Here is a 15,862-nt window from a genome sequence, read left to right as displayed (position 1 = left end):
AAAAAAAAAAAAGATTGTGAACCACTCAACTACAAGGAGGCATTTTTAAAATCAAAGTTCATGTGTGTTTAAAGTTTAAAGTCATTGCATTGACCGCTAGATGTCGCTGTGAGCTAACTGCGTGACACAAACCTTTGTTTCACTTTATTTATTTATTTTTTATTATTCAATGATTTATTTTCAAAAAAGAAACACATGACATTTTAGTTGAATTCTGTTTTTAAGACAGTGTGTGTGTGTGTGTGTGTGTGTTTTAATAAGGTCATGGTGAGAACTGTCAACAAACATCAGCATTGAATGAAATGAATTCTGCCTTTGATGGTTTCATAAGGATCTTTACATGGAGAACCTGCATCCTGCGTCTTCTGGGCTCATATAAACCTGTATGTTCATGTAGATCCTGTCAGCAGACAAACAGGTTGTTCTTCACCTCAGTGAGGAGACAAAGGAGAGGACACACATTACATAAGAGCTTATTTCAACATCAACCAGCTGGTTACACACGGTAGAGCCACAGCTTCATAGTGAGATATAAAAACAAAAAAACACGTTTATAAAGACTGAGGACAAACACCACAACATTATATTATATTATATTAGATTATTTATTGCTCATTTTAAACTATGATGTATGAGTGTAGCTCTGGTTAACAACAAAGAGAAAACATCGTTATCTGGGCCTGATAAACACGCGCCTCACTGAACGTGCCTCTGACGTCAAAGGTGTACGGCAGGATTGCGCAGTGACCATCAAGCTGATGTTTAACTTCGGCAATACCGGAAGCTCTCAGAAACTCTCCTTCAAAATAAATCCACAATCAAATGGATTCATTTTTTATTTATTTGTTTTATCAAGTACAGGTACAAACAAAAATGCACCATTTCAGATTGATAGAGATTATAAACAAAGTTAAAATACAAAAGAAAACAAAGTACTTACAATCAAACAACAGATTGGGCCAGGGTTGGGGTCAATTACATTTTTCAGTTACAATTACGTTTATAATTACAGTTTAAATACGATTACAGTGAGCAGCATTTTTTCCCATTACAATGAAATTACAATGTTTTTATCCTTGAAAAGTCAATTACAATTCCATTCTCAATTCATAAAGTTCAATTACAATGAAGCACAATTAGTGAGCGTTAAATAAATAACATAATGAAAGTTAACCACCCTCTTGCGTTAGCTTCCTGTTAGCATCCCTTATGAAAAAAAGTCCTAAATCAGCTGTAAAATACACTAAAAACAAATATATATCATCTAATTTCTTTCCTATCTATTGATTACCTTGTTAGGCTTCATAATCAATAAAAATATAGATTTTAATATTTTTTGTGTGGGCGTCTGAACCTTTTTTGTGAGTTTACCCCAATATTTCAATTATTTTTTAAATGGTAAAATGTGGGGAAGCTTGATATGAAACATATTTGAATAGCTTTTTACTACATATGTGTGGAAATGTAACATGGTTCCCCAGTTTTGCGTTAAATTGACAATTTTATTACAAAGTCAATTATCTAAACTCAATTACAATTTAATTATGATAACAACAGCAACATATATTTATTTATTTATTTATTTAAATATAAATACACCACAATAGAAATTAATTATCAATTATGCAATTACAATTATAATTGACCCCAGCCCGACACAAACATGAGTACATGTACCTTACGTGTGAAAACATTTTATTTTTTAAGGCACGCAGTCCTGCGTCTTCCGGCGCCTGCGCGGCCTTGACGCAGCTGAAAGCCTCCCAGGCGGAGGCAGAGCTAACGCTGTGACACATTCACTGTCACTTAGCGCTGAACGTTGGACTCAACGGCGGCGGATTTGAGCGTCTTTCAACGCCCGGAGCTCACTGCGCCTTCCGGGGAGACGGCCACACTGTTGCCCGGGCTGGGTGCGCGGTAAGTCGGAGGATGGTGTTCAATGTGTGCGTCAGGCTGGATGTGAGGGATGCACATGTGTGTCGGTGTGTTCTGGTTTGTTATGGTGGATGGTGACAGGACCGGGGGAGGCGGGGCCCATGTGGGCTCCAGCTACTGTGCTGTGAAGTAATGTGTAGCATCATTCTGGATTTGTTTTGTTTACACAAGTCAGTGCTCCATAATGATGCATTATTTATATATATATATATATATATATATATATATATATATATATATATATATATATATATATATATATATGGGGAGCCGATTGTTAAAAATTAAATGTTAAATGTAAAATCTACGGTAAATCTAAATGTTAAATCTGAACCTTAAATATTAAATCTAAACCTAAATGTTAATGTCACGGGTTAAACTAAATATTTAGCTTATATGAAAAATTCGCCGTAAAGAGCTCTTATGTTCTGGTAAATTTGCATATTAGCTAAATATTTAGTTTCACCCGTGACATTTAGATTTAGATTTAACCTTTAGATTCAACATTTTACATTTAGATTTAAGATTTAGATTGAAATTTAGATTTAACATTTAACATTTAGATTTAACATCTAGATTTAGATTTACCACTTATATTTAGATTAAATGTTGACATTATATTTTTACGAGAAAAGAAATTTCCCAAATATCGCTGTTAATCTGGTTAAAAGTAACATGTTTTTTAAACATGGTTTGTTGCTAAATGTCTATTTTAGCATATGCATAAATATGAGTTATTTCCTTATGAAGACCAGGGGACACCATTCTTTTAGAAACACAGCTCCTTCAAAGGCTTTCAGCACCACAAATAACTTTACAATCCACCTATATATTCACACTGTCATCATTAGATTTGTGTCAATACAAGGTGCTTTAATAACAATTTGAGTAGACCGTGTCACATCCAGTCTGCAGACATTTCTGGGTCATAAAAGGCTTTAGTTGGTAAAAGTTGGGTAGACGTCATGAAAACTTCTCATATGAATGTTCCTGAACTGTGGACTTTTTTTTTTTGGTCTAATAATAATGTTGTTAGACTATTATTTTAGGACGATTTCTCCATAACTTGGGCTGAAAAATTAAGGCTTGTAAAAACAATGTTGCATACTTACTGTTTGTTTTTAAAGTGTTGCTTTAAAGAGTAACTAAACCCCAAAACCACTTTTTTTTCTACTGAAAACAAATGTATTTGCATATTAAGTAGTGCTGTTGATTGATCCTGGTCCAACTCTCAACTATTAAGTCAACGCGTTTAAATTTGACAAACAGTATTTTGTTGTAAAATGTCAGTGACTGAACTCTATGGGTTGAAAAACGTACAATTGAATTTTGCTATTGCTTACCGGGAGCTCAGCGCTGTTACCTGGAGCTCAGCGCTGTTACCTGGAGCTCAGCACTCTTAAAGGGAGCTCAGCACTCTTAAAGGGAGCTCAGCACTCTTAAAGGGAGCTCAGCACTCTTAAAGGGAGCTCAGCACTATTACCTGGAGATCAGCACTCTTAAAGGGAGCTCAGCACTCTTAAAGGGAGCTCAGCACTATTACCTGGAGATCAGCACTCTTAAAGGGAGCTCAGCGCTGTTACCTGGAGCTCAGCACTCTTAAAGGGAGCTCAGCGCTCTTACTGAGAGCTCAGTGCTCTTACCGGGAGCTCAGTGTTCTTACCGGGAGCTCAGCGCTTTTAAAGGGAACTCAGCACTCTTAAAGCGAGCTCAGCGCTGTTACCGGGAGCTCGGCATAAGACTAGAGCTAACACTAACCACTTCATGAAAGGAAGAGACTAGTAAAAAGTACACGGTTTACCGTCATCAAACCACAAAGAGCCACAGATTTACTTATGGTCAGATTTAACACTTTTATGGAAGAATAAAGTAAAAACAGTATTGTAGTTATTTTTGCTTTTCATGTGCTTTTGATTTTGAAAATAATTTTATTATAAATGAGGAAATAAATGAATTGCATACAGTAACACTAATGGAGTGACCCATATGCACAAACTTGTTCCATAAAATATCAGCCAATGAGCTCTTTGAGTCAGCAGCTATTGTAGCTATTTTTAATGTGTAAATGTTATTATGTAGCAACATTTAATTGTACGATTTGTCATCCGATCAGTCGATTAAACGCTTCAATAATGACTAGTCGACTATTAAAATAGTGCTTAGTTGCAGCCCTGGACTCTTCACCATCGCACTAGCATTGAGATGGCAGCAAGTAAAAGCAAAAGTAACCAACAAATAATGTAAATACAGTACGCTGACTAAAATGAAATATCTATTATGAAAATAACTAATAGCTTTCACGTTTTTCATGAGTTCCCTGGTTTTACCTCATGGCCATGTTTGCACTTTTTTTGAATTTATGTTCATTTATTTTACTTTGAATGTGACCAGCAATGGTTTACCTTAAGTGAAAACAATTGATATTATTTATTTTAATTGTATTTTTTTTGGTGTTGAAACCGTATTTCAAAATTGTGCCTTTTTGTAAGACTCTACGTTTAAGTATCGCTAATAAATGGGTTATAATAACACATGATAGTTATAATTTCTAAATTCCTCTCAACTTTTAACATTTTTTTTTTTACAAAAACACAGTGGGCTTCTCTACCACGAGGCTTAGCACATTTTCTGGGGGGAAACCCTGGTTCTATGTTGTAAATATTGGCTGTAGGACAATGAAAAGCAACACGTTGCGTTTCAACGTGTGTGTATAACCACAGTTTGGGCCTTTGACCACCGCCATCTGTTTGTGCTGCACAATCAGAAACACCCCTACGTTATCGATCAATGCTATACAACTGGCACCGTAAAGAGTTACACAACAAGCCTTGAAACATGCAGGTCTGGTAAACCATTATGTAATTGATCTGTTTGCTGTGTTGCTAGATGGACAGAAGCCTTGGCAAACCAAACATAGTAATAATAGTAAATCAATCATGTTTTCCTTGAATTTCGTTTCCACCTCTTTAATCTAGTATTTTTAAGTAAAACAATCCTGTCATAGATGTAGCAGGTCAGACATGCACACTAGTTGAAGTTGTCACTTTGTAGAACTAATGGAGGAATCCAATTGTGTTATTTCTTGAGTTATCATCAAAGTGGAAGAAGTATCGCTAGTTAATCGATATTACTTTTGCTTTATATTAAGCTTTACCCCAAATTTCCACTGGATGCGTAACTGCTACTATTAAGGTTTTTTCACCCTCTATTTCCTGTTCTGGAATTTTACTCATCTATCTCATACGAAAGAATACATCTAGGAACGTTTGCATTGGAAAAATAAAATGTTTTATTTTATAACTGTGATCAACAATGTGATTTTTGAGTGTGCGCGCACCACAAGTGTTTGTGTGCGCGCGCAGTGTTTGTGTGCACACAGTTTTGTGTGTGCGCGCACCATGAGCGATTGTGTGTGTGAGCGCACCACGAGTATTTGTGTTAGTGTGCGCACGAGTGTTTGTGTGTACGCGGAGTGTATGTGTGTGCGCGCTCCATGGGTGCTTGTGTGTGCATGCGCCACAGGTGTTAATGTGTGCATGCGCCACAGGTGTTAATGTGTGCGCACAGAGTGTTTGTGTGCACGCGCAGAGTTTAATCATCTTAAGCAGGGGTAAATGTGCTTTATAGATGCTGTTTAAAAAAAAAAACTGATTTATCGATTAATTTATTAATCGATGAATCATCGATTAATAAGATGAATAGTTACAGCTCTAATAAGAGAATTTGAATTGCCTGCTTTTTTACCAAGTGTTTCTCCTGCCATGTTTCAAAACCGCTAGCAGCAACTTTTCTCGTGTCGGCCTGCAGGCTAGCTTTAGCTTTGAGAGAGGCGGGGCAGAGAAGCGTGCATGCGTGTGGATTAAATAACTCAAAGTTAGTATTAATAATTGGTGTGTGCCAAGCTTTATTTGTAGATGTCCGACATCGTGAAAGTTTGCGGGATCCCCTGAGCCCTCGCTGCAACAGATACGGATTGACGGACACCGGATTCCCCAATTTCCACCGCATCTGTAAATGCACCAAAACCACAACGCAGCTGATTAAAGTCAATTATGTCAGTTTCTACCCCATTCGAATCTGTTCCAGCACAGCTGTGTAACTGCTGCAGCATGCAGGAGCCCTCTGTAGCAGATACGTAGCTCTTCTATTTTTGCCGTACGTGCAGCAATTTAACAAAAATAAGCCAGAGCGGGACAGGAAGTAATCCATAGAAACATAATCAAATATCCGGATTCATTTCAAAATAAAATACTCCGTGTTCAAGGCGGATCGTAATTCCATCCATTGGCCGAGGTTACCCCTGGTAGAGGAAAACACCGACCTTCCAGGGCATCCAGCAGGCCCATTTTGGACTCTATCTGAATACCAAGCACTTAGTCGGACTCGGGAATAAAACCTGTCCGCTGATACTACATTTTCGAAAAAATGAAAAAAAAATTTCAACCCGAAAATTGTGCATTTAGGCTATGCAATTCGGACACTACCCAAAAACCGAGCACATATTGGGCCCGATCTGAGCACTTTTAAAATTGTATTTCACATGCATACATTTATCTATGGTTGAATCATATATATGCATATCGCGCAATTACACGTTGATTAGCAAGATCTTCTGAATTCTTGATTGACGGACTGAAGATTGTGCTGCATTTACGCAGCGGAGATGTTACGGAGTAGTTGCGCATGAAGTGGAAATCTGGTGTTATATTCAACAAAGCCTCCCATTTTCTTTCAGCAGGAAATCTAAAAAAACTGTTTTTTGGCTGTGTGTGTGTGCTAGCGTGCTGGCAACAGACATTGTGTTAGTCTTTGTGAATTTAAGTGAATCGGTCACACCCAGACGAGGAATGTTCCTGGCTTGCACTGAGTCTTGTCGTGCTCGTGGTATGCAGGTAGATTCTTGGAAACAGAATGTCCCGGGGCATTGTTTGGTAATTAGAGCTGTAAAGCAACTTGCTGAAAGACGCGACTGCTCCAGGCTGCACAAGAATCAGTAAAAACGTAGGTTTACTCATTGTTGTATGTGTAAATTTAGTCAGACAAGAACATCAATTGAAAAAAAGAAAGAAAAGCCTACTATTAACTCAAATTTTTTTAAATTAAATAATTATATGGGAAAAAAATATTGAGTAAAAGAAACTTAAAAAAAACCCCAAAAACATCAAGATCAAGGATTCAAGGATTTTTATGATGTGCGTTAACACGTACATAATGAAAAAAACTTTCCCTGTTCAGCCATTAAACAATAGAGTAAAAAATATTAGTTTAATAATAGAATAAAATACCAGTAATATAGACTGTAAAAGCACTCGGAGAGCGTAGACCTCCACCAAGCAGCTCATTTCCACCCATATTGTGATTTCCACTCTATGTTGTAGTCCTACATTGTTTTTATATCGATAATTAAAACATGCCTTTAGCATTTGACAAGGTATGTGTTACCATGACTCCCTGTCAACATTGAGCCTGTTGACCCTGAGAGGACCTATGACATCATCAACAAGATATCCACAAGTGGTATTTTCTAGAGGTGTGACGATACACTCACGAGACGAGACAAGACACGTTATTGGGTTCACGAGAAGGAGACGAGATTTTAAGAAAACTACAGTGACAAAATATGACTGGACCAACAGACTTTTATTTAACCGAGTTGCACATGCATTTTGAAATGTTTTATTTTTTATTAACTCTTTACATGCATGATGTCATGAGCTTTTAATAAACTTCTTCTTCCACAAATTGAAACTAAAACTAAAATGTATAAAAGTTGAAATAAAATAAATAAAATATATTTCTTTCTTTTTTTCCAAGTGCAAACCATATTATGTGCAAAACCAAACCAAAGTTCTACTCTGTCAATGCAGAGTGCAAATAGTGCAAACAGAGCCTGACCAAGTATGTCATTAACAACATGCTGCATCTACACAGCCATGTTTTTTAAACTGTTAATAAACACGTACTTTGGCAAATTGGTAATGGAGAAAACGAATAAAGGCGTTCGTTTTCCGTTTTTCATTTTCTGTACCGAAGCAAAAGAGCTTGAGTTTGAAAAACAAGGCGTTTTCCGTTTTTTTCATTTTGGTTTTGCAAACAAATATCAAATAATGAGTGTTTTCTTCGTTTTTCATGTTTTTGTTACATAATGAAAAACGAATGAACGAATGATACACGGATTGTCCTCCTCCTCCTCTTCTTCTTCTTTTCCTTCTCCTGCTTTAGATTCTGGCAGGCTAGACGTAGCAAAGGTGCATTACTGCCCCCCACAGGTCACAAATAGAAGTTTAGATAGCTCACAAAAAAAAAAAAATCTTGCGAGACATATTTTTAACGTGACAAGAAATTTTGTTTGTCTCGTTTAATCTCGCAAGATATCGTGGCACAAGATCTTGTCACACCCCTAGTATTTTGTCATTTTTGATTTTCTGAAAATTTCATCCAAATCCATTTGTAACCTTTGAAGTTATCTTGATAACAGTCAGTCAGACAGACAGATGGGTAAACTCCGTGGAGGTAAATATATACAATAATACAAATATGCAATAATAATGCAATAATATACAAAAACAATAGAACCCTAACAGCAGCAGCAGCAAATTAGAAAAATAATTGCCACAATGTGCATGTGGGGATGGTAGTTGGTAGTTTCATCAGTTATGGGTTGTTATAAATTATGACATATACTGTATAACATTTAGATTTAAGTAAACATACACATTTTGTAGGTAGGGGTGGTGGGGAAAAAAACAAAACAAATAATCGATTAATCACGATTTTATCGTTGATTATGAATTGTTTCTTAAATTTCCAAAAATTAATTATTTACATTTTTGAAATTGTAATACAAACCAGGTGAGTTTTCCTAATTTGGATATTTCAGTTACACAAAACAATACTGAAGGTGCTGTAAGGAGCTGTCCGAATAATTCAGCAGCTTACTGAGGGTAAATGGAAGAGAAATAATCAGCAATAATCTAAAATTTAATCAAAAATTGTTAATAATCAAAAATGAAATCGAGACTATTCGTGATCGAATCAAATTCAGCTGATTTAGCACCGATAGCATTTTGAATATATTTTCTGGCACCAGAAAAAATAAAAATAGTGACCGTTACCATGCTAACAAGCACCTGCAACCCCTTTCTCTTATTTCTGAATCCAAGTACCCCCTTTGTCCGACTACAACATTTTGCTTAGAAAACGATTTAAAAACAAATATAGAGCATAATGATGGAATGAATGTGTGATAACACACATTTCAAAAAATCTTATTTTGTAAATAAGTGGAAAGAAACAGTATTAAGGCTTTCTGAATTGATTTAATTCTATAGTTTTTATCATTTATGGTCATCTCGTCCCGATGTGGGACCAAGACTGACTTTGTATTTTCAGTTCATGTTCTAATGTTTTTAGTGTTTTCTGTCTCATTTTGTGTGTTTTTGCTGTCATTTTGTGTATTTTGTTGTTGTTTGTCTGTTCATTTTATTATTCATCATAATTTCCTCTCATTTTGTGTGTTTTTGTTGTTGTTTTTGTGTGTTGTTGGTATTAGTTAAATTATTCTCTGTGTGTGTGTCGGTGCCTGTGAGTGTGTTTCCTTGTGTCTAGAATGGATTGTGAATGTGTGCTTGTGACCTGATATTTGTGCATTTTGTTCTCCCTCACTCTTTGCAATAAGAGCTTTTATTGTGTAAAAGAACTCGGAAGAAAGGCATGGTAAACATGTGCTTAAAGGGGCAGTAATTTGAAAAAATCATTTTATAATGGTTTTGCTACAGTGATATACATTCCTTTAGCCTCATTCAGAGGGCCAAAGTTGAAAACGTTCTGTTTCCTCCCTCCCTTGTTATTCCACATTTTGTAAAAAGTCAGCTCACAATGGGCGAGTTGGATTTTTCTTGCGTTATGACATCACATCGCGGAAACTTCTCAGGCTCCTCCTACCCTACATAAGCTCCTCCCTCTCAAACTTCTTCACAGGTAAAACAAACATAGCTACGGCAAGTTGATATTATAGGTAATATCTTTACGTTCAGTATATAGATAATTTAGTATATATATAAACCGAAGAGCACTCACGATCAGTTTCGCTTTTAGTGGCCGTTATACCACTGTGTATCGTCTTTATGGGATGATATGATATGGCCCAATGCGATGCAGCGGTTGAACAAAACAATGAACTAACGTCTTAAATGTAGTCGTGTGACCAGAAGAGGTGCGGATGAAAAGAAAGCGGCGTAGCAGCTCATGTGAGTGTTTGAAACTGCTGATTCAGCTGATAGTTGAGAGTTTACTTCCCTGTGGCGCAGCATGAGCGATAACAATCAGTTCCATTTTTAGTAGCCGTTATACAGCCTCGTATCACTTTTATGGGATGATCTGACGTGTTTGTGACCCAATGCGATGCAGCAGTTGGACAAAAAATTGACTATTGTCTTAAATGGACTATTTCTGTGCTCAGAAGAGGTTAGGAGGAGAAAGAAGACTAATATATAAGCATGAAGGTAAAAAACAGCCTGTTTTTAGGAGAGCTCTGAAAGTCACTTTTCAGAGGGCTAATACTTCAGAAAACGGCCAAGTTTGGGAAAATAAACCTCAAATACTATGTTGTTGGGGTTCTTAGAACAAATGGAGATGAGTGAAAAATAGCATAATACTGGACCTTTAAAACAATAGTGACTTACAGTGTTTTTCAGTGACTAGGCTCTAGACTAATTTCTACATGGGGGGAAAAACAAAAGTGAAAGCAATCATTCTTTCATGACCAACGCCCAACCCACATGTCAAATATTTAAGGCTGAAGGGTTAATTCGCAATATTATGCTCCTAAAATGATTCTTCAACATCAAATATTGCATAATATAAGCATATTTCAAGTTTGTCCAGCAAATAATAGTTGGAATAAACAGAGGATTCTGAAGTATTTCAGAATTTTGCTGTATCTGATAGAAATGGGTTATTAATATTATCAGTTGCCCAACAGATATCATATGTCACCCCCTGACCCCTTATAAGTATGCCACAGCGTGACAAAAAAAACTTTGAGGTTTGACCTAATGTGTGTCGTTTCTCAGTCTAGCATCAGAGTTGTGGAATGAGAGAAGTAGGTGTGTTTATAAGCTGTATGACTCAGTGTTTGCTATTATTTCCACATTCATTGTGATGTAATCAGCAGGAGCATCCTCGGTATGAAAGATTAACGTTTGATTCTTCTGTCGTCCTGCCCACAGATCACATTAAATGGGAGTGATCTGATTGGAATCCTACCAGTCGACCTAAAGGAAGCTTCACTATTACCAGCGCAGGATCTCAAGTTCACTAAAGCCCTGAAACAAACCAACGCTAACGTCGTCTATGATGGAGCCCTGACATCCCAATAGTGGGAATTACAGGATTTGGAGCGTGGCCATGGCGGGGCTGAAACGTCACCACGATGGGAAAATAGCTGGACTTTACGACCTGGACAAGACGCTCGGCCGAGGACATTTCGCCGTGGTCAAGTTGGCTCGCCATGTGTTCACAGGGGAAAAGGTAACAAGGGTTGTGTTTTTTTTTTGTTACATTGTGATGCTCTGATGTGAGGATCATGGTTGGGGTCAATTACAGTTACAATTACATTTTTCATTATCTACGTTTTACAATTCAATTACAATTACATTGACCAGCATCAGAAAGTCAATCACAATTAGATTCTCAATTAAAATTAATCACAATTACTGAGCCTAAAATAAATAACCTAATAAAAGTTAATCTTTCTCTTGTGTTAGCTTTCTGTTAGCATCTCTTATGATAACGAGTTCTCAATCAGCTGTGAAATACACTAATAACTAGGGCTGCCAACTTTGGTCGTTTAGTCGACTTATTGGTCGACGCCGTCGTGGTCGACCAAGATTTTCATTGGTTGACCAGCAACGGTATCAGTTTCAATACTGTTTAAAAAAAAAATGCAATGCACTTATATTGGTGATAAGGATTAAATATCAATGTAATGTATTTAATGCCTAAACATTATTCTATGTCCAGCAACAGCTGTGAGTGCATGCTGGCTGCAAAAAAAAAAAAAAAAAAGTGTTGCGCTTCAGCTGTCAGTGCAAGTCCAAAGAGCAGAAAGGGAATGAACTAAGACAGGCTTGAAGCTCAAGCATCCACTATTGAAACAATCCTTTTTCTGCACAAGAACATGGATTATCCTTATATTTGATATGTGGATTATGTAAATAGAGCCACTGCTGTTTCTGGCGCGGCGGTGCACACTGCACACCTGTGTTTGACGTGCGTTTGTTTTGCTTTGTCGGGTTCTGGTCAAAGCTTGAATAAGGTTCGTATCATGAATGGTTTGTGTTTAAAAGGCACCACATTAACGCCTAAACAAAATGTTTGTCTCTCTTTTTCTTTCTTTTTTCATCCTCCTCTGCTCATTCATTCTGTTTTTTTTTTTTTTTGAGTCAACTAATCGCTACGTGTGAGTCTTGGTCGACCAACCATTTCCTTGGTTGACTACATCCCTACTGAAAAATAATATCTATCATTTAAATTGGTTCCTGTCTATTGGTTACCTTGTTAGGCTTCCTAATCAAATAAAATATAGGTTTTAATATTTTTAGTGTCGACATCTGAGCCTTTTTTGTGTCAGTATACCCCAAGATTAAATTATATTTTAAATGGTAAAATGTGGGAAAGCTTAATATGAAACATATTTTAATATTTGTTAACTACATATGTGTAGAACTGTACATAGAACTGTAACATGGTTCCCGTTTTGTGTTAAATTATAATTTACAATGTTTATAGAAATTTCATGACAATTACAATTACAAAGTCAATAATCTGAACTCAATTACTATTTCATTACAATTATGACAGCAAGAGGTTTTTACAATTATAATTACACCATCATTGTAATGAATGATTGATTAGATCATTTTGGTAGAGTGGGTCGTCCAGTAACTGAAGGGTGGGGGTTATTATTATTATTATTATTATTATTATTATTATTATTATTATTATTATTATTATTATTATTATTGTCTTGTTGTCTCTCCTCCAGGTTGCAGTGAAAGTGATTGATAAAACCAAGCTGGACCCGGTGGCACGGGGTCACCTTTTTCAAGAAGTGCGATGCATGAAGATGGTGCAGCATCCCAACGTGGTGCGTCTCTACGAGGTCATCGACACGGCAACCAAGCTCTACCTCATCCTGGAGCTAGGAGACGGAGGCGACATGTATGACTGCATCATGAAGCACGAGGGAGGCCTGAGTGAAGAGGTGAGCCTTCCATTAGGCAGAGGCAATGAAGTATTTGGCAGTTTTATTGTTTTTAGGTAAAGAAGAGAGAGAATAAACTCATCTCTGCAGTTTCCAGCCCTTCATTATGTAACATTATGTAAGAGAGTGGGCTGTGCTACACGGTCACAGAAGAAAATACTAGGTTTTTTTTGTAGTTTGGGACACATTCCTCTCTTCTGCTCATGTCATGTCATTTTGTCTCCGCTCTCTATAAGGTGGCTAAGTGTTACTTTGCCCAAATCGTCCACGCCATCTCTTACTGCCACCGGCTGCACGTGGTGCACAGAGACCTGAAGCCGGAGAACGTGGTGTTCTTTGAGAAGCAGGGCATCGTCAAACTCACCGACTTTGGCTTCAGCAACAGGTTTCAGCCCGGGAAGACACTCAACACCTCATGCGGCTCGCTGGCCTACTCTGCTCCTGAGATATTGCTGGGTGACGCGTACGACGCCCCCGCCGTAGGTAAGCCTGCGCTGTGAGGTGTTATTATCTGTGTTTATGGGCTCGTACCTTTTTATTGCGTCAGTCTAAAGTCTGAGGCACATTCTGTCCTCTTCTGTGACTGATGCTTTCACACCTGGGAGAGACAACGCTGTGACCTACAGTACTTTGGATGATACAAGCTGGCACAGGGGCAGCATTATCAGCCCCCTGGTAGGAGAACAGGAGCAGTGCAAAGTTCACACTGTACAGAGTTAGATAACCCACTGTATTGCTGCCAGGGTTGGAGTTAATTATGGCCCGAGCACCAGAAGTTAAATGTTACCATATGCATGTTGCTGTTTTTTTACATTTATTATTTTTGTGCTATAATATTAGTGGTGGTAAGCTACTATTGTAGCCACAGCTGCCCTGGGGCAGACTGACGGACACGAGGCTGCCATACTGCACCATCGGTCCCTCTGACCACCACCAACACTCAATCACACACTACATTCATACTAGGCAATGTGGGTAAAGGACACAATGACAGATACCACTGGAGCGACCGTCCCCCACTGTGGCACCTGGAATTCTCAGTGGTCTCCCATCCACCTACTAACCAGGCCCAGACCTGCTTAGCTTCCGAGATCGAAATACCTGGAGACAGGCTGTCACAGACACTCTCCTCCTTTCTTCTTCTGCTTTTTCTGAGAAAGATTACCACAATTTCTGTGGGTTAATTTTTTTTCCGCACGCCGCGCCTCCCCTGAAGAACCCTGGCACCTCCCAGCGGAGGCACAAACCACACTTTGAAAACCCCTGTTCTAGAGCATAAGTACATTTTATGAAATATAGTCATTTTCACCGGTACCACACAGACGTTCACGGGAGACGGATGCCCCACTCCGCAACCAGACCTCGTGTCGTACGGAAAAGTTTGACTTTTTTACCTCGGCCGTTAATAAGGAGTCGCCTCGTGCCTCAACGGGAACGGCACGTGCAAGGGCCCGTTATCGCTGTTTGCAGTTTTAATTATAATTGTAATCACGTAATTGATAAATATTTACAATTATGGTGTAATTATAATTGCAATTGTGATTTAAAAAAATCTGTTGCTGTCATAATCGTAATTAAATTGTAATTGAGTTTAGATAATGAGTTTTTAATTGTAATTGCCATTAAAATTCTATTAAAACTGCCAATTATAAGTTAACGCACAACTGGAGAACCATGTTTCAGTTCTATGTACAGTTCTACACATCTGTAGTTAACAATTATTAAAATATGTTTCATATCATGCTTTAGCACATTTTACCATTTAAAAATATATAAATCTAGGGCAATACTGACACAAAAAAGGCTCAAACGCCCACACCAAAAATATTAAAGCCTATATTTTTATTGATTAGGGAACCTAACAAGGTAATCAATAGATATGAAATAAATTAAATGATAGATATTAGTTTTTGTGTTTTACAGCTGATTTAGGACCCGTTATCATAAGAGATGCTAACAGAAAGCTAACACAAGGTTAACTTTTATTAGGTTATTTATTTCAGGCTCAGTAATTGTGATTAATCGTAATTGAATTTTAGTAATTGGGAACATAATTGTAATTGACTTTCTGAGGATAAGAAATAAATGTAATTTAATTGTAATTGGAAAAAATGTTGGTCACTGTAAGGGTAATTGAAGTGTAAGTGAACATGGGTAATTGAAAGCGTAATTGTAACTGAAATCATCATCATCATCATCATCATCATCATCATCAATCATCATCATCACCCAAATGATTAACTGAGGTGTGAAGGAGAAAGAATCTAACACATGCAGATTGAAGGCAAACGCCAGAGAAAAGTAGGAATAACAATATGGAGAGATACAGGAGGCAAACAGATGGAGCGAGAAATGGCATCGGCGTCGAACCAGAGGCTTCTGCGTCACAGAAAAGAAATGCGTTCTGTCGTTTCATGGTTGAGTGGGTTTGCAGCGTCTTCCTTTGTGTCGAGTGTTCTCCATATCGTGAAATCAGGAGTGTGTTCCAAGTGATGAATGTGTGTGCTCGTGTGTGTGTGTGCGCGTGTGTGTGCGTGTGTGTGTGTGTGTGTGTCATTTTAATTTAAAAAAAGATTTTGTTGTAGTAATCGTAATTGAAATGTAATTGAGTTCAGATTGTAAATGACATTAAAATTCTATAAAAACTGTCATTTACAATTT

At 37.5% G+C, this 15,862-nt stretch overlaps 1 protein-coding gene across 1 annotated transcript in view; it reads left to right on the top strand.

Annotated features, from left to right (window-relative positions):
• The first annotated feature begins 1,774 nt into the window (after positions 1-1,774).
• LOC114471995 (SNF-related serine/threonine-protein kinase-like) overlaps positions 1,775-15,862 on the top strand; it is a 33,269-nt gene continuing 19,181 nt past the window's right edge. The window contains exons 1-4 of the mRNA XM_028461012.1: positions 1,775-1,917; positions 11,166-11,466; positions 12,983-13,201; positions 13,438-13,684. Of these exons, the coding sequence (XP_028316813.1) occupies positions 11,344-11,466; positions 12,983-13,201; positions 13,438-13,684 (589 nt within the window). The 5' untranslated portion in view covers positions 1,775-1,917; positions 11,166-11,343. The remainder of the gene's footprint in view (positions 1,918-11,165; positions 11,467-12,982; positions 13,202-13,437; positions 13,685-15,862) is intronic.

Source organism: Gouania willdenowi, chromosome 11 (genome assembly GCF_900634775.1).
Source record: "Gouania willdenowi chromosome 11, fGouWil2.1, whole genome shotgun sequence".
Classification (NCBI taxonomy): Eukaryota; Metazoa; Chordata; class Actinopteri; order Blenniiformes; family Gobiesocidae; genus Gouania; species Gouania willdenowi.
The sequence above is the reverse complement of the archived record's forward strand: the minus strand, read 5'-3'. Positions and strand labels throughout refer to the sequence as shown.